Source organism: Phycodurus eques, chromosome 6, assembly GCF_024500275.1.
Source record: "Phycodurus eques isolate BA_2022a chromosome 6, UOR_Pequ_1.1, whole genome shotgun sequence".
In the NCBI taxonomy this organism is placed as follows: Eukaryota; Metazoa; Chordata; class Actinopteri; order Syngnathiformes; family Syngnathidae; genus Phycodurus; species Phycodurus eques.
In genome coordinates this window covers 11,875,365-11,901,272 of record NC_084530.1, presented here as the reverse complement: position 1 = coordinate 11,901,272, position 25,908 = coordinate 11,875,365, and the positions used below count along the sequence as shown (strand labels likewise).

The 25,908-nt window shown below is 41.8% G+C and overlaps 1 protein-coding gene across 1 annotated transcript; it reads left to right on the top strand.

Moving 5' to 3' along the window:
• Window positions 1-1,406: 1,406 nt before the first annotated feature.
• Window positions 1,407-18,003, top strand: cpz (carboxypeptidase Z). Its single transcript, XM_061679527.1, has 13 exons — window positions 1,407-1,639; window positions 2,037-2,069; window positions 5,697-5,748; window positions 6,942-7,264; window positions 7,346-7,561; window positions 8,615-8,811; window positions 11,433-11,594; window positions 15,336-15,494; window positions 15,571-15,706; window positions 16,746-16,885; window positions 17,118-17,217; window positions 17,311-17,456; window positions 17,541-18,003. The coding sequence occupies exons 1-13, from the start codon at window positions 1,546-1,548 to the stop codon at window positions 17,742-17,744; spliced, it is 1,962 nt and encodes a 653-aa protein (XP_061535511.1). The 5' UTR covers window positions 1,407-1,545; the 3' UTR covers window positions 17,745-18,003.
• The last annotated feature ends 7,905 nt before the right edge of the window (window positions 18,004-25,908 follow it).

Genomic DNA, 25,908 nt, shown 5'->3' with positions numbered 1-25,908 from the left:
TGTGCTTGTCTGTATTGAGCAGGCTACCTTCTGGTTCACAAAGAATCTTATGAGATGTTGAATTGCACGGACGGGATGCTGCCATTTGCATTTTCGGGCGAGGGGGTGGATTTCATTTCACAAAGGGCAAAAAAATAAAGGGAACAATTTTCTCTATCTGCATCGTCATTCGGTTTTGAACTGCAATTGGAAGGGTTATTGCTGGGCACCCATTTCCTCTCTCCACAAAGTTTCATACAAATGGTTTTCTGTAGTTTTTTTTTTTTTTGCATAACTTACTAATACACTAGCAAACAGCTGTCAAAATACTGGATACCTCCTCGCTCCACTTTTTCCTCAGCCTTGTTACTTTAGAAAATGACTTTAGTAAAATTAATAAGTAGTCCTCCAAATAATTACTTGAGTAAGAATAAGTATTCATTCCAAAAAGTACACAAATACTGAGTAACTGGTGAGTAAATTTTGATATATTTATTTTTAAATAGCGCATGAACGTCAAATAGACAAAAATATAAAAAAAATATAAGAATATTGATTTTGTTAAATGAAATTAAATCAACATAAGAAAAAACAACAACAAATTCAACCGCAATAAATTAAATTACCTTTATTTTTTTACACACGTGAAACAGCACAAGGGTCACCAGGCAGAAATGATTAATTATATAATTATAAACAATTTGATTTTACTGAAGCAAGGCCGGTGGATTTACCCAACAACAATTTGAGTTTTTCCAACTTCCATCTTTACTTTCGGTGGTGTGCATCCCTTGTGGAATGCTTCTTTTGAATGTGCGCAACACTTTCTAATCGGGTCGGACGAACTGCAATTCATATGCAGTGGTTGACTCGTTGGTTTTATTCCACAGGGCATGTTTTTCAAATCTGAAGTGGACTTGTTGTAGTTTGAAATGCTGCCATTTTTAGGCAGACAGACGATAGCGCGTTATTATGCAATTATTACGCAGCCATATATTCAACGATACAGATATTGTTCAATTTATAGAGAGATGGAATTTGATGGGGAAAAACTCTGTCGAAAGCTTACATTTTGGCACAGATTGTCTGCAAAATGAAAAGAACACATCCATTATAGCAAGACATATGAAGTAAAAACACTCGATTTGCTATAATCGGCCACATTAATGATGTCACGGGCATGTTGTGCCCCCCACGGGCCTCGAGTTTGACACCTGTGCTTTAGCCTCATTTTGGGCCTTTATGAGTCACATGCCCTGGTTTGCGGTCCATTTTGTGATGATGTCTCTGTGGTTGGTTTTGAACTGCACTTCCATCCGTGAGCCACTGTCTGTCTTTCTCCACCCCCAGCACACACACGCAGTGAGCGAGCGGTGCAGTGAAATATGATCAGCGCAGCAGTCGAGCCTCAACTCTTTTCGGGTCAGGGATGCTTTGCGCAAACAAAGGAAGGAGATTTCCGTGCAGCGCCTTGTAATTACCATCCCGCTTGCGAGTAGTTGTGACGCGCGACTCACGGCTGCCACATCACACAGTGTTGTCAAGCAGTCTACTACGTGAAGAAACATGCTTTTTGGACTTTTGGGGCTGTTTCTAGCTTTAACGGAAAGTTGTCGGTGCGCGCCACAGCAGACCTGTCATCCAGGAGACGAACTTTTGGGTAAGTTTAAGTGTTCCAATGATTTCCACACGTTTTAGCAACAAAGCGTCCATCATTAGAAGGTGAGCTGTAATTTTTTTTTTTTTAAAGCATGGATTGCCTCTCTCGAATGCGGCATGATTACGCTGCGTTATTTGCTCATAAATACATCATTCTCTTGTTTATCAACATTAAATTGTACTGTAGATTTAAGTTGATTAGGCTACAATTCCCGTGCACAGCGTTGAAAGTGCTACCTAAAAATTTCACTTCAAAACACAAAGCAAGTTCTGCATTTTTTTGTTTGACAAATAGCGCCCCCTCGCGTGTAGATATGTTACGTCCATTGATCACATCCACCACTTTCATGTGGACATTGTTGGAAATGTCATGTGTGGCGTTTTTCCCTCCCACACAGGAAGATGCAGTAACAGTGTGACCGAAGCAAAACGTAAGTCATTTAGCATCATTCATCTAAGACGAGGCTTCATTTTCATTTCTAATCATTTGAAACAAATATTTTAATATCTCGAACTCACGTGTCAAACGGCAGATCTGGCTCACCACATAATTGTGTATTTGTTTTTATGGCCAAGAAAACCAAATGAATTGAGTCTACTTCTTGCTCAATGGATTTGTTCGTTTTATTTTGGTAGATAAACTGCACCAAAATTGCATTCCACTCCCATTACAAGCATTTCCTTCCCAGCAAATCCCTTCTTAACATAAATTGAAGACAAACTTGTATCCTTAAATATTTCTATGCCACAATTTTCCATGACTTTTCATTTCAAATTCACTTTGCTGTTAACAGTGTTGCCACGCTTACTGTGAAAAAGTAACTTAGTTACTTTACTGATTACTTGATTTCAAAAGTAACTAAGTTAGATTACAAGTATTTTTTAGTTACTTTCAGCAGCTGCTGAGTGGCAGAAATATCACTTATCCACAGTACAAAAAGAGCATGAGCTTAACCGTACCCATTATTTGGTAATATACGCCACACAAGTTACGGAATGATGTCATCAATATGAACCAATAACTTAAATATTAGTGGAGTTGAAACCACATTAAATGAGCTACTTAGTGCAGACTTGACATGCCAAATACAGTAAGTGCCTAAACATGTAAACACCATTCTAAAGACTCCTAACTGATAGAACGATAGATAGGTCGATGGATAGATGGAGGGATGGATGGATGGATCAGAATCAGAATCAGTATCATCTTTATTCGCCAAGTATGTCAAAAACACACAAGGAATTTGTCTCCGGTAGTTGGAGCTGCTCTAGTACGACAACAGTCAATTGACAGAGAACACTTTTGAGACATAAATGAGGACAGTTTGAAGTGACGAAGAGAACAATAGTCCAGTGCAATGACCATTGTGCAAAGGGCGCAGAGACTATTGGTCAACAACAGATATGCAGATAGTGCAGTGTGGCGAGACTACTACAGTGCACGAGTAATGTATAATTGGCCCAACAGAGATGTGACAACAAACTCAAGACAAAATTGTCAGCATGTTGCAATATGTACTTTAGACCTATGTTAAAAAAAGTCATAAAATATTTGACTCTGACTGTGTGTAGTCTGGAGCGCATATATCTATGACACGAGTTCCACTATGAAAATTAAATTCCTTCATTCCCTTTGGACACCTCATTAGGTACACCGGCGCAGGGGAGCTTAAACGCGACTCTCCGGCCATCCTGCCTGCAACGAACCGGATACATTTCAGATTGTAACGCAGTGGTGTTGAAACTGTCTTGAGTCCAGGAGTAAACACACGTCTCCTGCGCTTTATCCCGAAAGGCACATTTATTCGGCAGCATGCGCGTCCAAATAATGGCGTCTCGCTCTTGAGAGACGAGCCAGCCTAGCCCTACGTCATACACGACACGGCTTCCGATTGGCCGACCATTACGTCATATCCTACAGCACTTACACATTAAAAGCAGACATTTTAAATCAATGAGGAAAAACGTTATTGTATCACAATAATCAACAAGTATAGGACTTATATACATTAAAAATATATATGTATGTACCATACTGTATAATGCTATGTAACACTACTGCTTGAGTTAGGCTTACTATTGTACTTTATGGCTGTTGGTCAATGCCATATTTTATTTTGAAACCACTTCCTTTTCAACTCATATAAATACTCGCTCACATAAACATGTCAAATGTTTGCACACATACACTTCAAACACACTTGCATGAACATGTCAAATCTATTCACATACCATCCTCGTACATATACCATCCAATACATATTTTAAATATGAAATACTTCACTCTGAGTGTGTGCAGTGTGCAGTTCATCTCTATAATTTCACTTTTTGAATTGAACTACTACCTAATAAAACATTTACACTATTCATGTGTGAGCATGATTGACATGAACTCGTGAATGCCAGTGATGTGTGCGAGAATGTGTTTGACGCGCTCACGTGAACGCATTTGAGTAGTGTTGATGAGAGCTAGACGCGTGTGTATGAGAGCATTTGAGTGGTGTTAATGAGAGCATTTGAGTGGTGTTAATGAGGGCATTTGAGCAGTGTAAACGAGAGCAAGACTCTTGCGTATGAGAGTGTTTGAGTAGTCCTTATGAGAGCCTTTCAGTCGTTTGTTTGCGTGTGAAAGCATTTGAACAGTAAGTGTGAGAGCTAATCCTGAATAATGTCCCTCAGGGCCCCTCATATTGGGGGAACCAGACAGGACTACACTTAATGTTGTTTTAAAAGCGTGATTGTGGTCAACAGTACTCATTTTGTTTGCATTATAGGGTTGTTGGTCGCTTTTCCTGATTCCGTACCCCAACAACACACAGGAGGGCACGTGGACAAACACACACACACACACACACACCTGGATATAGTAACACGTCACATTGCTCGTTACTCAAAATGGCAGCCAATTTGGAGTAATGTGTTACTTTGTAACGCGTTACTGACATCACTGGTTATTAACAATATGTACTATATAACAATCAATTGCAGGGACAACTGTTTATATGTAATAATACTGTATGATGAGGTGAGTATACTTTTATAAGGGATTCGATGTTATCACGTCCCTCTGAGGGAAACCATAACTACGATTTGGCCTGCGACAAAAAAGGAGTTTAACACCCCTGAATTCTAAATTACAATGCCTCTGTGCTACTTTATCTGAGTCTTATTCGACACAGAAATAAACAAACAAATATTTGTATTGGTAACCTGCTACAGGTTTTGTACTGTATTTTTAGATCTATTCAATGTTTTTTTCATGCAGCGCTGTGACTTAGTGGTTGGCACATCTGCCTCAGAGTCCGATGTTTAGGATTGGAATATTGGCTGTGGCTGTGTGGCGTTTGCATGTCCTTCCCGTGATTGCCTGGGATTTTTACGGGTACTGCATTCCAAAAACATGGATGTTAGGTTAACTGAAAAATTGCCAATAGGTGCAATGTGAGTATAAATATGTTGTTCATTATGTGTCCTGTGACTGGCTGGCAACCAATCCAGGGTGTATCCTTTCTCTCACCGAAAATCAGCTCAACCCAAATGAGGACAAGTGCTACAGTAAATCGATGAATGGCTATTTTTTCATCTGGTTTCTTTGTGAAAAGATGACATTATGGTTTAGCATTGACTCTTAATGAATGAACCTGCCCTAGTTTGAAGTTACGTAACTAACACTTAACTCACAGTTTCCTGAATCACAGCGGGGCTTCAGGTTCAAAGGGTGAGGTTAGTGTTCAGGTCCAGACCTGATCTTCAGAGCCAGAGATGGTAAAATACCACGTTTCTCACCACTGCAAGATTCAATAGGACTCTCCTGCGGAAGGAATGGCACATTTATCACGTTCTGTTTTCTGCTTTTGTGCTCAAGCTTATCATTTGGAAACACCAACTTCTGTACACAACAAACACACAGAACAAGGTTTATATGTCCCTATGATGATGGTGGTATGCATATATGCAGAGAGTAATACTTCGTAAACCTAAAATTACATGTTCACCCTGACTAAACATACTGTCCATACATTTTGTGTGATAATACTGTATGTTTCTGTTCTCTTCAGCTACCTGCACAGAGATGCATCTGAGCTACTGTAATGATGTAGGATACACTAGGTGGGTTCTAGCGGTTGGTATAACAAAGAAATCAATCTCAGTGTGGTTTGTACAATATCAACCTTGTTGGATTAGGGGGAGGTTCTACTCAGAGGGCTATATAGCACCTGTAGAGTGCTCCTCCGTTAACGAAGGGGTTTCGTTCCCATGGTCTGAATGCGCCTTATTCTGTCACTAACCTACTCCGTGTGCTGTTTGCAAGTACACCAAGGACCCCTTGTGTACGCTGCTTAAAAAAAGGAACATTTTAATCACACATACATTGAAGAATACCACTTAAAAATCACTGATTGCTTTGTCATTTGTTGAGACCGTAATAAGAACAAGCACTGGAAACCCAGATCAGCCCCGTTCAGAATCCCACTCAAATCAAAGTGCACAGGATATTCAGACATCTATGAATTTGCTCAAGACAATTCATAATATGGCTCAGTGTGTGGCCTCCATTTGTCTGTATGCACTACCCTAAATCTTGACGTGCCGCAGAAAACCAGGGCCCACTGCTCCACAATTTCGGAAAAAGGACCTTATTTAGCAAACGCATACCCGACAGCAGTCAGGTTACCTCTGACGAGCATGGTCTCGCTGGCCCTCCTAAGGGTATGTTTGTGATTGACTTGGAGTTACACTATGTATGATTCAGTGTCTCACTGATGCATATGCATAGTGGTAACACAGTGCCTGTTTACATAAAAGTGACTACACATGGAGTAGCTTTAAAAAAGGATCTGAATTGTGTCATACAATGACTTATGTAAATGATTAAAAATCCTGTGAGCAAGAAGAATACTGGGCATGTGTGGTTGGAACAAAAACTCGAGTACAGACCTTTGCCAAGGCTGAACATTTAACCAAAGTGAAAAAAAATACTGTTCTCGGAAAATTATGGGTAAGAGAAAATAAGCGTTTCTGTATTTGTATCCAAATATGCTCCAAAATGTCATGGTTTTCTCTTCAGTACATGTCCCCTCCCCCTCCACAAAGTTTCATGGAAATTGTTCATGTGATTTTTGCACGAGACCACTAACTAACTAACAAACCGAACAAACTGCAATCAAAACAGCTTTGACATTCTACACCTGGTGGAGGTAATAACAAGCAGGTCAAGTAAAAATGTATGGTTTCTGTTGAAGCACTATTCATGTGGAGCGACATTTCGGTTTTGAAGTTTAAATCTTCCTTTGCTGCTCCAGAACTATATTTCCCAACATCCTTGGCCACCAGACTCGTACGGATGCCGAATCGGGGGCAGAGTACCTTCTCCTGAGTGTCATCCATGGCCTCCTTAACGGAGAGTGCTCCCCTGACATCCGTCTCGTGGGCTGCTCAGTACTCGCGTCGCCCTGCCGGGATAACAAGATGATCAAGCCCTGTCGCAGCACATGTGAGGCCCTGAGGAAAGACTGTTCCCACACCTTTGAGGCCATAGACATGGCCTGGCCATACTTCCTGGACTGTGACCGCTTCTTTGCAAGCGACAGAGAGGGGTGCTTTGACCCACTGGCGGCGCTAAAAGGTAAAAGAACAGTTTGACCTCTTGGACAATTCCTAAAGAATTCTAAACTTAATCCTCTGATACCCATCCCACCCCATTCAGCCAGACAGGAGCTAACATGGTCCAGCCTCTCACCAGAAGAACCCAGCACCATCATCCAGTTCACGTATACGACCAACAGTCAGCTGTACAGCTTACTGAAGAGAACGGCAGCCAAGTGTTCCCACATTTCTCATGTTTACAGCATCGGCCGTAGCACTGAGGGTCGAGATTTACTGGTCATTGAATTCAGCAACAATCCTGGACAGCATGAACTATGTAAGTAAAAGATGTGTTTGAGTTTTTTTTTTGTGTCTAAATTGGGTGTAGGCCTTTGACTACATTTCCTTTTCCTTTTTTAAAATTTAAAGGGATGGGAGAATATTTTGAGCTCTTGTTTCAAAGCCAGTGTTGTATTGAGCAGAATAATGCCACCTGACGGAGTTGTGCCTTATTGTGGATTGTAGCTCAACTTTTGATAGTTAATGTAATTTTGTTATTCTCGAGACCAATGTCTAGGTGGCACTGAACTGCAGCATCTCTGCTGGCTGCAATTAAGTAATGCAATCCATTTAGCCTCAATGGCTTCAAGATGAATTTGTTCAACAATCACTTACACTCAAACGATCACTTAGTCAATTATCATGCCCATCTCTAGTCTAGATGTCATCTGATTTATTGGTTGTAGAATTACCGTGGAGAACATGAGAACAGAAAGAAAATACAGACAAACTGACAAGAAAACGAGGCACATCTAGACAAGACACGAGTGGGTGGAGGGAGCTGATCGGTGGACATAAGGCGCAGCACTGACGGGAACTGGTGGAGACAAAGACATAATGACCAGACAGGGAAGGCAACAAACAAGACTCCAGCTACCAAATCAGACCAAAACAAGGCAAAGGAAATCCAATGGGACAACACAACACAGACCATGACACATTTTAGTGAAAGAAAAACTACAATGCAATAAATATCATGCATACTGTATACAGCATTTTGCTATGACAAAAATGCTCTTGCCACAGTACATAAAATGGCATATAGGTGAGTTTTTGTGCAAATAGCATAGGATAGGATCCCCTCCAAAAAGTTGCAAATAGGTGAAATAGCGAATGCTGAACTGTGCATATGTGGGGGTCCAGCGTGTATCCATTTCGAGTGTGGAGGGGCATTTTTGAACAAGTAGAAGCTAAATAAAACGCCACTGTCATGCCATTGAGAAAACACCTACATGTTTTCTACAAGTTCTCAAGGTGATACTATGCTAATGTTTACAGAACATGCTTATATTTATTTATTTACAATATTTGCCTCGTCTAAATACTTTAGTGGAGCCAGAGGTCAAGCTGATAGGCAACATGCACGGCAATGAGGTGCTTGGTCGCCAGCTGCTCATCTACCTGGCTCAGTACTTGTGCTCAGAGTATACCTTGGGAAACCCGCGGGTACAAGCCCTCATCAACAGCACCCGCATCCACATCCTGGCCTCCATGAACCCCGACGGCTACGAGCTTGCCGCCGCAGAGGTAGAGGATAGAAATGACCCGGAGCTCATCAATCAGGAAGTAAATATTGTTAACAGTACCAAAAAATAGACAAATTGCCATTATCCGTTGTCAGTCCACTCTGCTTTGTCTTTCTGGAGGAGGGGTGAAGGCAATAAGTACTGATTCAATGATCTGATTTATTGTTGGCAAATTGAAATGGGACGATCTGGTGGTTAGGTATGTAGTCAAGACTTCATCTTAATGTAGTCTCAGTAATATGACAGGACCATATGGGATTTGTTTCACTGCGAATTGATTCGGATAAAGAACTCCTAACACATGCAACTCTTAACGGTCGGGGGCGCCGGAGCCTATCCCAGCTGACTTTGGGCAAATGGCGGACTACACCCTGAACTGGTCACCGGTCAGTCGCAATGGCACATAGAGACACGGACAACCACTCGCACTCACATTCACACCGTCGCTGAGTGGGAACTGAACCCACGCTGCCCGCACCGAAGTCAGGCGAGTGCACCGCTACACCATCAGTTAGCCATGCAACTCTTAACTACATGTGAATGGTTTATTGTTCGCCAAACAAGATTTCAAAGGATAACTGACCGAAGGGCAAGTTGTCAGAGGTCCGAGGTCAGATCCTCTCAACCAATTTGCATTACTATATTTAAATAGTGGTTGCTGCTGTTTGTACATTTCCGGAATAACCTTTTTCTGTGTGGTCGGGTCGGTATTTAGTACAGTGGCTCCAGTGTTTGAAGCATTTCACGGTATCTCGGATTTTCAAACACAATGTACGTCTTTGCAGATAAACTTGGCAATTGTTGCTGTGATGTTTTTCGCCTGAGCAGTTTTGGCCGAGTCTCGAAACATGCTGGTCAGGCCTCGTGGCTTGATCATTTCTCACTTGCCAGCTTCTTCCCTGCCACCCACCGTGCTACGTTTTGTTATCTACTAGCGTGCGGTGATGATGTCACACAGGCAGACTGAATCAAATAATGTTTAACATCTTTATTATTAAAACTGCTAAAAAAAAAAAGAAAAACACATCCACATCAAGTCTGCCGTGGTTAAATCCAATGCGTTATTTTCTAGTATTAATGCAATCGATCGATTACCTTTTAAAACAACGTTAGTGCAATACAGAAGGACAACTTGCTGAGCACAAATCGAGGAAATTGGATCAAATGGATAGAAATCGATACATGGATGTAGTAGATGTAAATACATCACATTAGTAGTTTCCATTTGTGTGTTCTTTTATTTTTGGCTGTTTTCAAAAATGCAGTGCAGTCAGAAAGGTACAGAATTGTTATCACTCCATAGATTACTTTTTTTTCCCCCGGATATGCTGGATTCCTTCCCACATTCTGAAAACATGCATTTGAGGCTAATTGAAGACTGCAAATTGCCAATGTGAGTGTGAATGGTTGTTTGTAACTATGCGCCCTGCGATTGGCCGGCGTTCAGTCCAGCGTGTAGCCTGCCTCTTGCCCAAAGTCAGCTGGGATAGGCACCAGGTCACCCGCAACCCTAATGAGGACAAGTGGTTTACAAAATGGATGGACAGATTATTATTATTAGTTTTTAATTACAAAGTGACTATAACTCAGGCTTGCCCTTGGTGCGCGGTTGTAAGACCATGGCTTTCATTTGTTGGCTTTACGTGCTTAAAGCGCATGCTGCAGAATGGGCGTTAAACAAAAATGCTTAGAAAAAATGATGTGCATTACTACGTACAGAGGATTTAAAGGTGTTTCCATAACACATTATGCAGCTCATACAGCTAACATCCATAGTTGACCAAATCAAGTTGTAGTGTACCAGACGGTGCTCTCGTGAACTGTACCACCTTGTTGAAGTGTGACTACAGTAAACATACGCCACACCATCTGACAAGTAGAAATCAGTGACTCAGGGCAGTACTCATGCCTTTCACCTTCCCATCTTTTCCTTTTTTTTCCTTTTTTTTTTTTTTTTTTTTAAATAACATAGGTCCTCCTACCAGTCATCAGTTATAATATTAGATTGAAGAGCTTTAACACAAGCAGAATCGACATATTAGATCAAATACTACCTGGGAGAACTCTAACCATTTTATTTTTTACTAACCAGTAAGCAACTCACCAATTAATCTATGTAAGTATTAATAATCATCAGCATGCTTTTCTATATTGTGTTATGCATTTTTAAACCTCCAACCACCACACACATTTTTTTGTCAGAAATCTTAGCGTTAATACTCCACAAAACACCGCTGGCACATGGTCTAAAGGTCACTAATGGATAAGAGCCAGTGGTTAAGGGGCTTCCAATTCTGTGTTTCTGCTCTGCATGTACTATATACACTGTATGCAATGGACTGATCACATGCTCAAAAGTATTGAAATGCTCTTTGACATAAGACTTCTCTACTCGGATATATGGTCTTGTCTACATGTTAACAATGGAAATAACAGAGATAGTGTCACATTTTCTTGACTAACATCCAAAGTTTTCTCACCACATGCTTCCCATGATGCCTGCTCCCTCTAACATATCCACATCATCATCATCATCATCATCACCATCATCGATATATACATTGATTTAACCCTTTCTCGCATGGTTTAACTTTCCTAGTTGTCTGAAAACAAATGTTTCAGGGTCACTTACTGAACGGTTGGACTAATGGCCGTACAAACGCCCAGAACATTGACCTGAACCGCAACTTTCCTGACCTCACATCTGTCTTCTACCGGAACCGTCGCAGCAGGCACTACCGCACTGACCACATCCCAATTCCTGATGGCTATTGGTTTGGGAAGGTAAAATGAATATACATCACGTTTATTGATGCTTACAAACAATCCAACAGCTTTGCTAGTTTGTGTGTCCATGTGCGTATGTAATCTGGGGATGTGGCAAATATACCAATGGCTCAGTGTAATTTATAAAGGTTTACACCCTCATATCAAACAACTGCTAAGTAAAAGCATTACGGCACGGTGGACGACTGGTTAGCACATCTGCCTCACAGTTCTGGGGACCGGGGTTCAAATCCCGGCCCCGCCTGTGTGGAGCTTGCATGTTCTCCCCGTGCCTGGGTGGGTTTTCTCCGGGCACTCCGGTTTCCTCCCACATCCCTAAAACATGCATGGTAGGTTGATTCTTCTTCTTTTCCTTTCGGCTTGTCCCGTTAGGGGTCGCCACAGCGCGTCATCCTTTTCCATGTAAGCCTATCTCCTGCATCCTCCTCTCGAACACCAACTGCCATCATGTCTTCCCTCACGACATCCATCAACTTTCTCTTTGGTCTTCCTCGAGCTCTCTTGCCTGGCAGCTCCATCCTCATCATCCTTCTTCCAATATACTCACTATTTCTCCTCTGGACGTGTCCAAACCATTGAAGTCTGCGCTCTCTAACTTTGTCTCCAAAACATCGAACCTTGGCTGTCCCTCTGATGAGCTCATTTCTAATTTTATCCAACCTGGTCACTCCAAGAGCGAACCTCAACATCTTCATTTCCGCCACCTCCAGCTCTGCTTCCTGTTGTCTCTTCAGTGCCACTGTCTCTAATCCGTACATCATGGCTGGCCTCACTACTGTTTTATAAACTTTGCCCTTCATCCTAGCAGAGACTCTTCTGTCACATAACACACCTGACACCTTCCTCCACCCGTTCCAACCTGCTTTGACCCGTTTCTTCACTTCCTGACCACACTCACCATTGCTCTGGACGGTTGACCCCAAGTATTTAAAGTCCTCCACCCTTGCTATCGCTTCTCCCTGTAGCCTCATTCTTCCCCCACCAGCCCTCTCATTCATGCACATATATTCTGTTTTACTTCGGCTAATCTTCATTCCTCTTCTTTCCAGTGCATGCCTCCATCTCTCTAACTGTTCCTCCAGCTGCTCCCTGCTTTCACTGCAGATCACAATGTCATCTGCAAACATCATGGTCCACGGGGATTCCAGTCTAACCTCATCTGTCAGCCTATCCATCACCACTGCAAAAAGGAAGGGGCTCAGGGCTGATCCCTGATGCAGTCCCACGTCCACCTTAAATTCTTCTGTCACACCTACAGCACACCTCACCGCTGTTCTGCTGCCCTCGTACATGTCCTGTATTATTCTAACATACTTCTCTGCCACTCCAGACTTCCGCATGCAGTACCACAGTTCTTCTCTGGGTACTCTGTCATAGGCTTTCTCTAGATCTACAAAGACACAATGTAGCTCCTTCTGACCTTCTCTGTACTTTTCCATCAACATCCTCAAGGCAAATAATGCATCTGTGGTACTCTTTCTAGGCATGAAACCATACTGTTGCTCGCAAATACTCACTTCTGTCCTGAGTCTATCCTCCACTACTCTTTCCCATAACTTCATTGTGTGGCTCATCAACTTTATTCCTCTATAGTTGCCACAGCTCTGCACATCACCTTTGTTCTTAAAAATGGGCACCAGTACACTTTTCCTCCATTCCTCAGGCATCTTCTCACGCACTAGAATTCTATTGAACAAGCTGGTCAAAAACTTCACAGCCACCTCTCCTAGATGCTTCCATACCTCCACAGGAATGTCATCAGGACCAACTGCCTTTCCATTTTTCATCCTCTTTAATGCCTTTCTAACTTCCCCCTTACTAATCATTGCCACTTCCTGGTCCACCACACTTACCTCTTCTACTCTCCCTTCTCTATCATTTTCCTCATTCATCAACTCCTCGAAGTATTCTTTCCATCTAGCAAGCACACTGCTGGCACCAGTCAACATATTTCCATCTCTATCCTTAATCACCCTAACCTGCTGCACATCCTTCCCATCTCTGTCCCTCTGTCTGGCCAGCCTGTATAGATCCTTTTCTCCTTCTTTAGTGTCCAACCTGCCATACATGTCATCATATGCCTCTTGTTTTGCCTTTGCCACCTCTACCTTTGCCCTGTGTCGCATCTCAATGTATTCCTTTCGCCTCTCCTCGGTCCTCTCAGTGTCCCACTTCTTCTTAGCTAACCTCTTTCCTTGTATGATTTCCTGTACTGTGAGGTTCCACCACCAAGTCTCCTTCTCTCCTTTCCTGCCAGAAGATACACCAAGTACTCTCCTGCCTGCTTCTCTGATCACCTTGGCTGCAGTGGTCCAGTCTTCTGGAAGCTCCTGCCGTCCACCGAGAGCCTGTATCACCTCTTCCCGAAAAGCTGCACAACACTTGTCCTGTCTCAGCTTCCACCACATGGTTCTCTTCTCTGCCTTTGTCTTCCTAATTTTCCTCCCCACCACCAGAGTCATCTTACACACCACCATCCTATGCTGTCTAGCCACACTCTCCCCTACCACTACCTTACAGTTGGTAACCTCTTTCAGATTACATCGTCTGCACAAGATGTAATCCACCTGTGTGCTTCTACCTCCGCTCTTATAGGTCACCCTATGTTCGTGCCTCTTCTGGAAAAAAGTGTTCACTACAGCCATTTGCATCCTTGTTGCAAAGTCTACCACCATCTGTCCCTCCAAGTTCCTTTCCTGGATGCCGTATTTACCCATCACTTCTTCATCACCCCTATTACCTTCACCAACATGTCCATTACAATCTGCACCAATTACGACTCTCTCTCTGACTGGGATGCTAAGAACTACATCATCTAGCTCCTTCCAGAATTTCTCTTTCACCTCTAGGTCACATCCTACCTGTGGGGCATAGCCACTAATCACATTACACATAACACCCTCAATTACAAATTTCAGCCTCATCACTCGATCTGATACTCTTTTCACCTCCAAGACATTCTTAGCCAACTCTTCTTTTAAAATAACCCCGACTCCATTTCTCTTCCCATCGACACCATGGTAAAATAATTTAAACCCTGCCCCTAAACTTCTAGCCTTACTGCCTTTCCACCTGGTCTCCTGGACACACAATATATCAACCTTTCTCCTCATCATCATGTCAACCAACTCCCGAGATTTTCCTGTCATAGTCCCAACATTCAAAGTCCCCACATTCAGTTCTAGGCTCTGTGTTTTCCTCTTCTCTTTCTGCCGAAGAACCCGCTTTCCACCTCCTCTTCTTCTTTGACTTCGACCCACAGTAGCTGAATTTCCAACGGCGCCCCGCAGGTTGACGGCGCCGGTGGCGGACGTTGTTAACCCGGGCCACGACCGATCCGGTATGGAATTCTTTGGATGAACGCTCATATTTGTTTGGCAAGGTTTTAAGCCGGATGCCCTTCCTGACGCAACCCTCTGCATTTATCCGGGCTTGGGACCGGCCTACAGTTTGCACTGACTTGTGCCACCCATAGGGCTGCATTGCATGGTAGGTTGATTGAAGACTCTAAATTGCCCGTATGTGTGAATGTGTGCGCGAATGGTTGTTTGTTTCTATGTGCCCTGGGATTGGCTGGCACCCAGTTCAGGGTGTACCCCGCCTCCGGCCCGAAGATGCCTGGGATAGGCTCCAGCAGCCCGCGACCCTAGTGAGGATAAGCGGTACAGAAAATGGATGGATGGATAAAACCATTAATACGCCTCTGATGCTCAGTACAGTACATGTTATGCACTGTAGGTGGCACCAGAGACCTTTGCAGTGATGAAGTGGATCAGGTCAATCCCCTTTGTCCAGTCGGCCAGCCTCCATGGTGGTGAGCTGGTTGTCTCCTATCCCTTTGACTTCTCCAGACACCCAGACGAGGAGAAGATGTTCTCACCCACTCCGGATGAACGGGTAATGGATGAATGAAATGGAAGGATGATGAGGCTCATTGTTGATGTAGCTCTCTCATTAACCATGCCACCTGCAGGTGTTTAAGCAACTGGCTCGTACCTATGCAGACACCCATACCACCATGTCAAACAACGACACAGACAGGTGTGGAGCAAACTTTTACCGAACTAAGGGCATCGTCAATGGGGCACTGTGGTACAGTTTTCCTGGAGGTGAGAAAATGAAGACGTTCACTGGTTTGAGCATTTTTCCAAGGCTGCATTGTCTCATTGGCTTGTGTACAAGCACTGTGCAAAAGTCTTAGACCACCACTAACTACCTTTGCTATTAAAACGACCATTTTCTATTGCCGTACAGCAACTCGTGATGCCATTCCTTTTGGTTTTTCGAGAGTCATATTACTGCAACTTTACATTGATGTTCCGTTTTTTTGTCTTCATCTTAGTTTAGAAAATATATTTTTAGACAATAGCGCACGGAAAGATTGGAGGAACAATTTGCCTATTGTGGAGGAGTAGTTGTCAGTTAAACTAAAAGTTGCAGATTCTGTCTTCCTAAGTATCCTCGGAGGTTTTGTTGAGCAAAATGCAGTACTGTTGTTGGTAGTATGCTGCAATAGTGGTTAGCATGCCTGTCTCACAGTTCTGAAGTTTGGAGTTCATGGAGTTTGCAAGTTCTCCCTGTGCTGGCGTGGATTTCCTCTGTGTATTCCAGCTTCCTCCTACATTCCCAAAACCTCCATATTAGTTTAACTAAAGCCTCTAAATTGTCAATAGATGCGATGGCTGTTTGTCTATATGTGCCCTGCGATTGGCCGGCAATAAGTCCAGGGTGTACCCTGCCTCTCACCCAAACTTATAGGCTCCAGTTCACTCACATACCTAATAAAGAAAAGCGATTTATGTTTCAAAGAAAATGGATTGATCGAAAACACAGATGTCTATGGCGTTAGATTCCACCACCATTGATTATCATGGGAATGGGTAAATGAGGTGACATTATAAAGTGCTTTGAGTGCCAGATGGTAGAAGTGTTTAAGTTTCCATTTACCATTAACGTAAGTACTGTGTAACAAACGATGTACATTCTAAATAAAAGTGTCTTACGGCTGTGAATACTTTGCTTTTCTCTGTGTCAGTAATAGTGTATTGTACTCTAACAAGATTGCTATAACTAATTATTGCTAAAAAAATAAATAAAACTCAACGGTGGCTTTTGCGCAGTACGTCAGAATGTATTTCTCCATTGCAGGCATGTCAGACTTTAACTACCTGCACACAAATTGTTTGGAGATCACAGTGGAGCTGGGCTGTGACAAATTCCCCTCTGAGGGAGAGCTTTACCCAGAATGGAAGAGGAACAAGGAAGCTTTGCTCAGTTTTGTCGAGTCGGTAAGTGTATCTCTATATTTGGTTAACTTGGCAAAAATGATTCCATAATACATGGGAATTGCTCTCAGAATTGACAATATAAAATATGGATTAACAGCTATCTGAAGAAGGGCCATTAGTAGTGGTTCACATCGCTAACTTTCATGAAGAGGCCAACTGGGATCGAAACTGTTGCCCATGTATGTGATGGGAAATGGAAATAGAGTTTTCCACATTTTCATGTCACATAAAGGTCCATCGGGGGATTAAAGGTGTTGTAAAGGATGTTGATGGCAATGGGATCAAAGATGCCACCATCTCTGTCAGGGGGATTCGAAAAGATGTCACCACGGGTAAACTATCGCTGGAATATCACCTTGTTACTCCTTGTTTCTGTTTTCATTTGCTTGACTGTCTGTCTGACATTCCCAACCTTCCTCTTTCAGCTGAAGGTGGAGACTACTGGCGTCTGCTGAGCTCTGGTACTCACATCCTGACAGCCACTGCCAAAGGTTACTCCAGGGTCAGCAAGCGGGTTCATCTGCCTCACAACCTGAACAAAGCTGGACGTGTGGACTTTGTCTTGAAGAAGGTCTGTCAACTGTTCTGTTACGTATGATTGATCAAACGGGATCTCTGCTTTCTATTGTCACTCTCCTCTCCATCTTGTATGCAGGTTCCCCTAGAGCCTGACATTGACGACCACTTCTTCCCCACAACAGACACATGGGATCGTTTTGACCCTTACAATCAGTTTGAACGCTACAGCGAGCCCGATGTAGTTGAGAGGGGTATCGAGCGGCAGGAAAAACCCTGGTGGTGGTCCTACTTCTCCCAGTCTGGCATCTCGCCTCCAAACTGGCTGCTGCGAAATTTCTAAATTCACTTGAGGACAATACAGGTCTCATTGCACCACTGTAAAATGCTCTTTGGATGCGTTTGTGGTACAGCTGAGATGTATTAACATTGACTTCAACACCACACACACAAGTTTAATGCTTTTGATAGGACTTGACAAAACTATTTTCTGCCAGGCATCACATGTAATTTTAGTGAGCATTGGAAGGTGAAAAATTATGGCATGCACTTATATGATGACAGACTGCTTCTAATTCACTAGTAAAGTCAGCTGCATAAAATGTGCTCATTTGTTTTTACAGTCTAATGTTTATCTCTTATGTTTTACACGTTCTACGTCATTCAAGTCACAAAAGCCTGGAAGTGTCACAGCTTTTTTTTAATACTGAGCACAACTCTAACACTTGAATTAGTCGTGCTATAATATGCCGCTCAAATAGATGCTTTGCTTTGTTTTATATATACAACCCCAATTCCAATGAAGTTGGGACGTTGTGTTAAACATAAATAAAAACAGAATACAATGATTTGCAAATCATGTTCAACCTATATTTAATTGAATACACTGCAAAGACAAGATAGTTCATGTTCAAACTGATAAACTTTATTGTGTTGAGCAAATAATCATTAACTTAGAATTTTATGGCTGCAACACGTTCCAAAAAAGCTGGGACAGGGTCATCTTTACCACTGTGTTACATCAGCTTTTCTTTTAACAACATTCAATAAACGTTTGGGAACTGAGGACACTAATTGTTGAAGCTTTGTCGGTGGAATTCTTTCCCATTCTTGCTTGATGTACAGCTTCAGCTGTTCAACAGTCCGGGGTCTCCGTTGTCGTATTTTACGCTTCATAATGCGCCACACGTTTTCAATGGGAGACAGGTCTGGACTGCAGGCAGGCCAGTCTAGTACCCGAACTCTTTTACTACGAAGCCACGCTGTTGTAACACGTGCAGAATGTGGTTTGGCATTGTCTTGCTGAAATAAGCAGGGGCGTCCATGAAAAAGACGTTCACAAAAGTATTTACAGCTGTTGCATGGATGGCAGCATATGTTTCTCCAAAACCTGTATGAATCTTTCAGCATTAATGGTGCCTTCACAGATGTGTAAGTTACCCATGCCATTGGCACTAACACAGCCCCATACCATCACAGATGCTGGCTTTTGAACTTTGCGTCCATAACAGTCCGGATGGTTCTTTTCCTCTTTGGCCCGGAGGACACGACGTCCACAATTTTCCCCCCAAAAAATTTGAAATGTGGACAGAACACTTTTCCACTTTGCATCAGACCATCTTAGATGAGCTCGGGCCCAGAGAAGCCGGCGGCGTTTCTGGGTGTTGTTGATAAATGGCTTTTGCTTTGCATAGTAGAGTTTTAAATTGCACTTATGGATGTTGCGCCGAACTGTATTTACTCCCATTGGTTTTCTGAAGTGTTCCTGAGCCCATGTGGTGATATCATTAACACATTGATGTCGGTTTTTGATGCAGTGCCGCCTGAGGGATCAAAGGTCACGGGCATTCAATGTTGGTTTTCGGCCTTGCCGCTTACATGTAGTGATTTCTCCAGATTCTCTCAACCTTTTGATGATATTATGGACCGTAGATGATGAAATCCCTTAATTCCTTGCAATTGTACGTTGAGGATCATTGTCCTTAAACTGTTCGACTATTTTCTCACGCACTTGTTCACAAAGAGGTGAACCTCGCCACATCGTTGCTTGTGAATGACTGAGCAAGTCAGGGAATCCTTTTATACTCAATCATGGCACCCACCTTTTCCCAATTAGCCTGTTCACCTGTGGGATATTCCAAACAGGTGTTTGATGAGCATTCCTCAACTTTCTCAATCTTTTTTGCCACCTGTCCCATCTTTTTTGGAATGTGTTGCAGCTATAAAATTCTAAGTTAATGATTATTTGCTAAAAACAATAAAGTTTATCAGTTTGAACATTAAATATATTGTCTTTGTAGTGGAATCAATTAAATATAGGTTGAACATGATTTGCAAATTATTGTATTCTCTTCTTATTTATGTTTAACACAATGTCCCAACTTCATTGGAATTGGGGTTGTGTATATATATATAAAAAAACACAACATACCTGATGTTCGTTAATAATATTGTAAACAAATATAGAATCCAATAAAAAAAAAAGCAGGATTAAATAAAACATTACATTCATCCTAAAAGAGGTTCGGTACACCTGCATAATTTACCGTAATGAGATCCAATTTACAGCAATCTTTTTGTCTTGTTAGTACAATCTTTGACCGACAGAGGACGCCAGTCTACATGTAAGAGAAGACTCAACCTCTATCAAACCAATGCTTTCTCCGAATATACAGTACGGTACTTGACATGAAGCCCACATACTTTTTCATTAGGGATGTCAATCGATTAATTCTTTAAAATCAGATTTATCACTCTTTTCAATTTTGACTGATCGTGATTAATCAGAGGTGCCAAATATACCAAACATAGTTCCACATTTTGCTTTGAGATGGTATTTTAAACTTATGCTTTGATGAAAAGAGAGTTCAGCGCTACACTATATGTAAATGACCTTTGTTTTTTAGGGTCACTTTTGAAGCAAAATGTGCCGCTATGCAGACCAGTCAGAGTTTCCTCACTCATCTTTACATTGGCGTAAGCGTTGAGCTAATCACTGACCTCGGTGCAAGCTGCTCCCCATTTCAGATATCCATCAACAGTTAACGTAAAGTCATAAATGGTCAAAATAAATTGTGTGATTAATCTGAGTTAATACATGATTAATGCAAGAATATTCTTTTGTGATTCATCATGAATTAAGACTAATTTTGACAGGCCTAATACACACACACACACACACACACACACACACACACACACATACACAAATAATAATCCCAAAAAATCAAGTAAAATATCAAAAGCATTTGACTTCAGCCCTAAAATAAGGTTATTTGGCGTTATTTTTATTTGGACGCATCTCGGGTGTTTCAAGGAAAAACACGTCTGTGTATTTAATGGGGAAGTGTCATCACACTTACATTTTCAAGGGATAGACGTGTGTTGCTAATCAGTAGGGGTTATATGCAACCAACTTCCGCATTCTTCAAAACAGCTCCATTCATGTTTACATATATCATATTGTATATGTATGAATAAGTTATATACATATGTTTCAAGCTATAATACGTAAGTTCTGTCATCCCCGAGACTGGAAATCAATATTACAAAAACAGAAACAGTCGCTTCGATATGACGTAGTGGGGCCCTTGTATGTGATTATTCTATAACATTCTACAACATTTTCATTCTGTTTTGAAGGACAGCCAGTGGGGAAAAAATGATGAATTATATGTAAGAGGAAATTGTTGTAAATTCACTACTGTTGCTGCGTTTTGTGCGTTACATTGCTTGGCCTTTGCTGAACTTCATTTATTTTACTTTAGGCACCTTGTTGGGCAGCCCAGGGGTCCTCGGGACGATGTATGGGAAGATGGCTGTTATTGCTTTCTTTTATCATTGAAGCCTGCATTTGTGAAGAAGATATCAGACAGAAATATCCCAAGTAGTGCAATGCAGAGAGAGTGAGTCATTCCCTATAATTACTGCGATTCTACACTCATTTTTCGGGCGTTTTTTTAATTTTTATTTCAGGCACAGGCATTTTGTTGGGCAGCTAATGGTCCTCAGAAAGAGGTTTCGTTCCTTCACGGCAATTATTTTTATTTAGTTTTCTGCTATTGTAGGTAAATTGAAGAATGTGAGTATGAATGGTTGTTTGTGTATGTGGGCCCTGCGATTGGCTGGCGACCAGTTCAGGGTGGACCCTGCCTCTCTCCCAGAGTCAGCCTGCGACCCTTGTGCAAATAAGTGGTACGGAAAATGGATAGATGTTTTCTGCTACAGAAATACAAAATATGTTTAGTGAGCGGGCGGCACGGTGACCGACTGGTTAGCACATCTGCCTCACAGTTCTGAGGACCCGGGTTCAAATCCGGCCTCCCTTGTGTGGAGTTTGCATGTTCTCCCCGTGCCTGGGTGGGTTTTCTCTGGGTTCTTTGGTTTCTTCCCATATTCCAAAAACATGCATGGTAGACTCTAAATTGCCCGTAAATGTGTGTAAAGGTGTGAGTGAGAATGGTTGTTTGTCTATGTGTGGCCTCCTATTGGCTGGCGACCAGTTCAGTGTACCCCGCCTCTCGCCCAGAGTCAGCTGGGATAGGCTCCAGCACGCCCGCGACCCTAGGGAGGATAAGTGGAACTGAAAATCAATGGATGGATGTATAGTGAGCTTTTTATAAAAGACGGCTGCCGTGCTTCACCCATTGCTTGTTAAAATGCATCATTTCCATGCCGTCATTTCTGCTATGTCATTGTCTCTTTCCCCCGCCAAGTGGACCAGCACAGGAAATGAATTGGGCACGTGTGTGTGTGTGTGTGTGTGTATATATATATATATATATATATATATATATATAGTGGGTGTGGAAAGTTTTTAGACCCCCTTAAATTTTTCTCTCTTTTTTATATTGCAGCCATTTGCTAAAATCATTTAAATTCATTTCCCCCACATTAATGTACACACAGCACTCCATATTGACAGAAAAAAACAAAACCGAATTGTTGACATTTTTGCAGATTTATTACAAAAGAAAAACTGAAATATCACACAGCCATAAGTATTTAGACACTTTGCTCAGTATTTAGTAGAAGCAGCCTTTTGAGCTAGTTTTTCACACCTGGATTTGGGGATCATCTGCTTGTTCTGAAGCCACTCCTTCGGTATTTTAGCTGTGTGCTTAGGGTCATTGTCTTTTTCGAAGGTGAACCTTCGGCCCAGTCTGAGGTTCTGAGCACTCTGGAGAAGGTCCTCGTCCAGGATATCCCTGTACTTGGCCGCATTCATCTTTTCTTCGATTGCAACTAGTCTCCCTGTCCCTCCAGCTGAAAATCACACCCACAGCATGATGCCGCCACCACTATGCTTCACTGTTGGGACTGTATTGGACAGCTGATGAGCAGTGCCTGGTTTTCTCCACACATGCCACTCAGAATTAAGGCCAACAATTTCTATCTTGGTCTCATCATACCAGAAAATCTTATTTCTCACCATCTTGGAGTCCTTCAGGTGTTTTTTTTTTTTTTTTTTTAAGCAAACTCCATGCGGGCTTTCATGTGTCTTACACTGAGGAGAGGCTTCCGTCGGGCCACTTATGTCAAGCTGTTACTTCAAATATTGTATGTATCATTAATAAAGGGTGTATGATTGTGACTCTTTGAACTCTGCAGCAAATTATTACAAATATAGTATTATGAATTCCAATGGTAGATTTAGTTTTGAAGATGTATTGTTGGTTTATTATACAACACCTACAACTGATTTCATTTATGAAATGTTTAATTCTAACATTCGGAGCCACCTAGAAGGGGCCCTTCGCCCACTAGGATGGAAGTATTTCTGAATGGGTTATATAGTCCCTTAGCAAACCTAAATTGATTAAAAATTAAAACAAACAAACAAGCGTAACAGATATATAATGTAATTTTGAGAACATTTATTATGCAGCTCTCTCTCAAAACTCAAAAATGTATACTCAGCACTACTTGCAGATATTTGAGCTGGAACCCTAAGTAAAAATGTTTAAATCTCGACTGAGGCCTGGCATTGGGTTAAACTACATGTAAGCCTTTTTTAATGGCATTTCTATCCCTCACACCTCCAAGCCCCCCTCCTCTTTGTCAACTGTGGGTCTGTGAAACCCTTTGAGACTCTTTTGTGATTATGGGCTATACAAATAAACTTGTCTTTTGACACAACACGATGGTGCAAAATAGTGCAAACAAACACTACATCAGCAAACACAATACTGCTATACCATCAATATATAATATAGGCTACTGATATACTCTTAACCCTTTGGGCTTCTTGTCCTGGCTGACTTTATACAGTAATGTATTGATAACTGTCGGTGTTTTATTCATTTCTCTCTTGACGTATTACTTTACCTGCCAATTTGCGGAACATAGGTAGTTACGCTCTGCTGTAACTCTGTTCCGGCCATACTTTTGTTGAAGTGTATACTGTACAACCTAAGCACTTATTCTATTTGGTCGGATGTGCTTTGAAAACCATTTTCCCGTTGAAGGAGCTACGATTACATCATCAACAAGCGTTATTGGTTGTTGGAGTCCAAATCTATAACGTATGCCAAATTTATACCATCTACTGCACTGTACTATATCGCAAATACCTGGTATGCTGCATGCAGTGTACCGCGCACCCCTCGTGGGAGGGGGGTCCCAAATCTAATTTTACTTTGGGCCCTATAGAGGCTTGGGCTCACCATTCTTCAGTTACCAGAAAGTAGAAAGCTAAATAGCATCCAGACGAACAAACAAACAACAATTTGTTCCACAATTTATTAATTTTTTTGTCAGAGATTTTTCTTTTTTTTTTTGGAAATCTTTGCACCCTTTGAGATAGTATAACAAGTTGCCCCTGCCTCACAGCTACAATGGAACGTTCCTTCTGCAACACAACACGACCTCACTTTGTGGAGGGGCGGTGGCGCAGAAATGGTGCACAGTATTGAAAGCCCCTTGCGACCCCGTACTGGGCCCAGCAGTACAGGAATCTAATAAGGTACTCATAACAATGTTTAACGCTAGATTTTCTCATAAAACTAAAACAAATATTCAGAGCAACAATTATAACTGGACACATGCACAGTTGTGCAGTAGTTGAATTTGGAAGTGTTGCATACCGCCATGTAACCTTTTATTTTTAATACAGTTCTGTGAATATTGTTGCAAGCAGATGTTAAGTGATGTTTTCACAATGGGTTGTGGTAGAATGAATAGTACTTATAGTCCTTGCAGTGGCAAGATGATGCATATATATACTTGTGGCTAACCTCAATGACACATCGCAAGTGAACTAATCCTGTTTATTTTTATTATTTAAAAAAAAAAAAAAAAAAAAAAAAATTCTGTTCTTCTCTATTGCCTCTATTATTAGAGTGAGAACCAGAAGTGATGCGGCATTCATGTGTTTGCTTTTTGAAAAGCCCACTTTTGCATTGTGCTATAATTATCTTCTTTCCAAGGCAGTGTGTTCCCAGATGTCTCCTCCTTATGCTCTTGGAGTGACTTTCCGTCCGGCAGACTCCTACTGGCGTTCTCCCTCTTTCCTTGGCCTTCCCAATGCACCATGTAGTCACTTTCAATCTGACTGCATCACTTTCTGTAACTTAACACTTTTTAACACTCAGCATATATAATGCAAATGCCAAACCACTTTGCTCTGAACTCCATTCATCGCTCTCTTTTTCTCTCCCTGCTCTGTCTTTCATTCCTGTAGCTATCTAGCTGTTATGCCCCAGGAGTAGAGGCCTGCTCAATGTGGCAGAGATGATTTGTTTGCTTTGCAATTATTTTCCGTCAGTGGAGACAAATGGATTCATACTGCATAGAAAAACCCACACAGACGGGGCTGGAGCGATGAATGCAGTGGGACAGACTAATGTGCACTGCCAACAGATAAAGACAAAGATGAGGAGCATAGTGCAACTCGGGTGAGGAACAGAAAGCTTGAAAACTGGAAAGACAAAAATATATTGGCGGATTATGTAGCGTTCCGTCATATTCATTTCAATAGTGTGGTATGCTTTGGGTGAAAGAATTGACTGATCACTCTAGAAAAATCTCTGCTGTCGCAAAAACAAAGAAACAAAGAAACAAACCAACATCAATGTCGAGATCCTTATTTGCCCACCTCCAATTCATCATTAACAACCTGTGTTAAATGTCACCATTATCGACTTCTATTGAATTAAATCATTTATATAAAATTCAAGGGCTAATAAGCTTTACCAGCATTTGAGATATTAAATTCTTAAAAAAAAATGTTTTCTTTTCTGAAGAATGCCCACCTAGCTATGGTATGCTATGCTATGTTGTACAAAACCACACAGTCAATTCCAATATGAGAGAGAAAAACAGGACTGAAGTTATGTTTTAGCGTAGCCGATTCCTTATCCTCTTGATAGTATGCACCTTTGAATGGGAATCATAGCATTGGCCCAGTGACCGAATGGTTAGAATGCAGTGGCGAGTCGTGCATTGGATACCTTAGCCTTCAGTTGGGATTTACCCAACTTAATCCACCTCTTAATACCACCACTATC

Bases quoted from the DNA above. Each gene is read 5' to 3' on its own strand.
- cpz (XM_061679527.1), top strand. From the start codon at position 1,546: ATGCTTTTTGGACTTTTGGGGCTGTTTCTAGCTTTAACGGAAAGTTGT. The intron at 5,749-6,941 runs GTGGGTTCTAGC...TTGCTGCTCCAG, and splicing joins AATGATGTAGGATACACTAG to AACTATATTTCCCAACATCC. The intron at 15,495-15,570 runs GTAATGGATGAA...TGCCACCTGCAG, and splicing joins CACCCACTCCGGATGAACGG to GTGTTTAAGCAACTGGCTCG.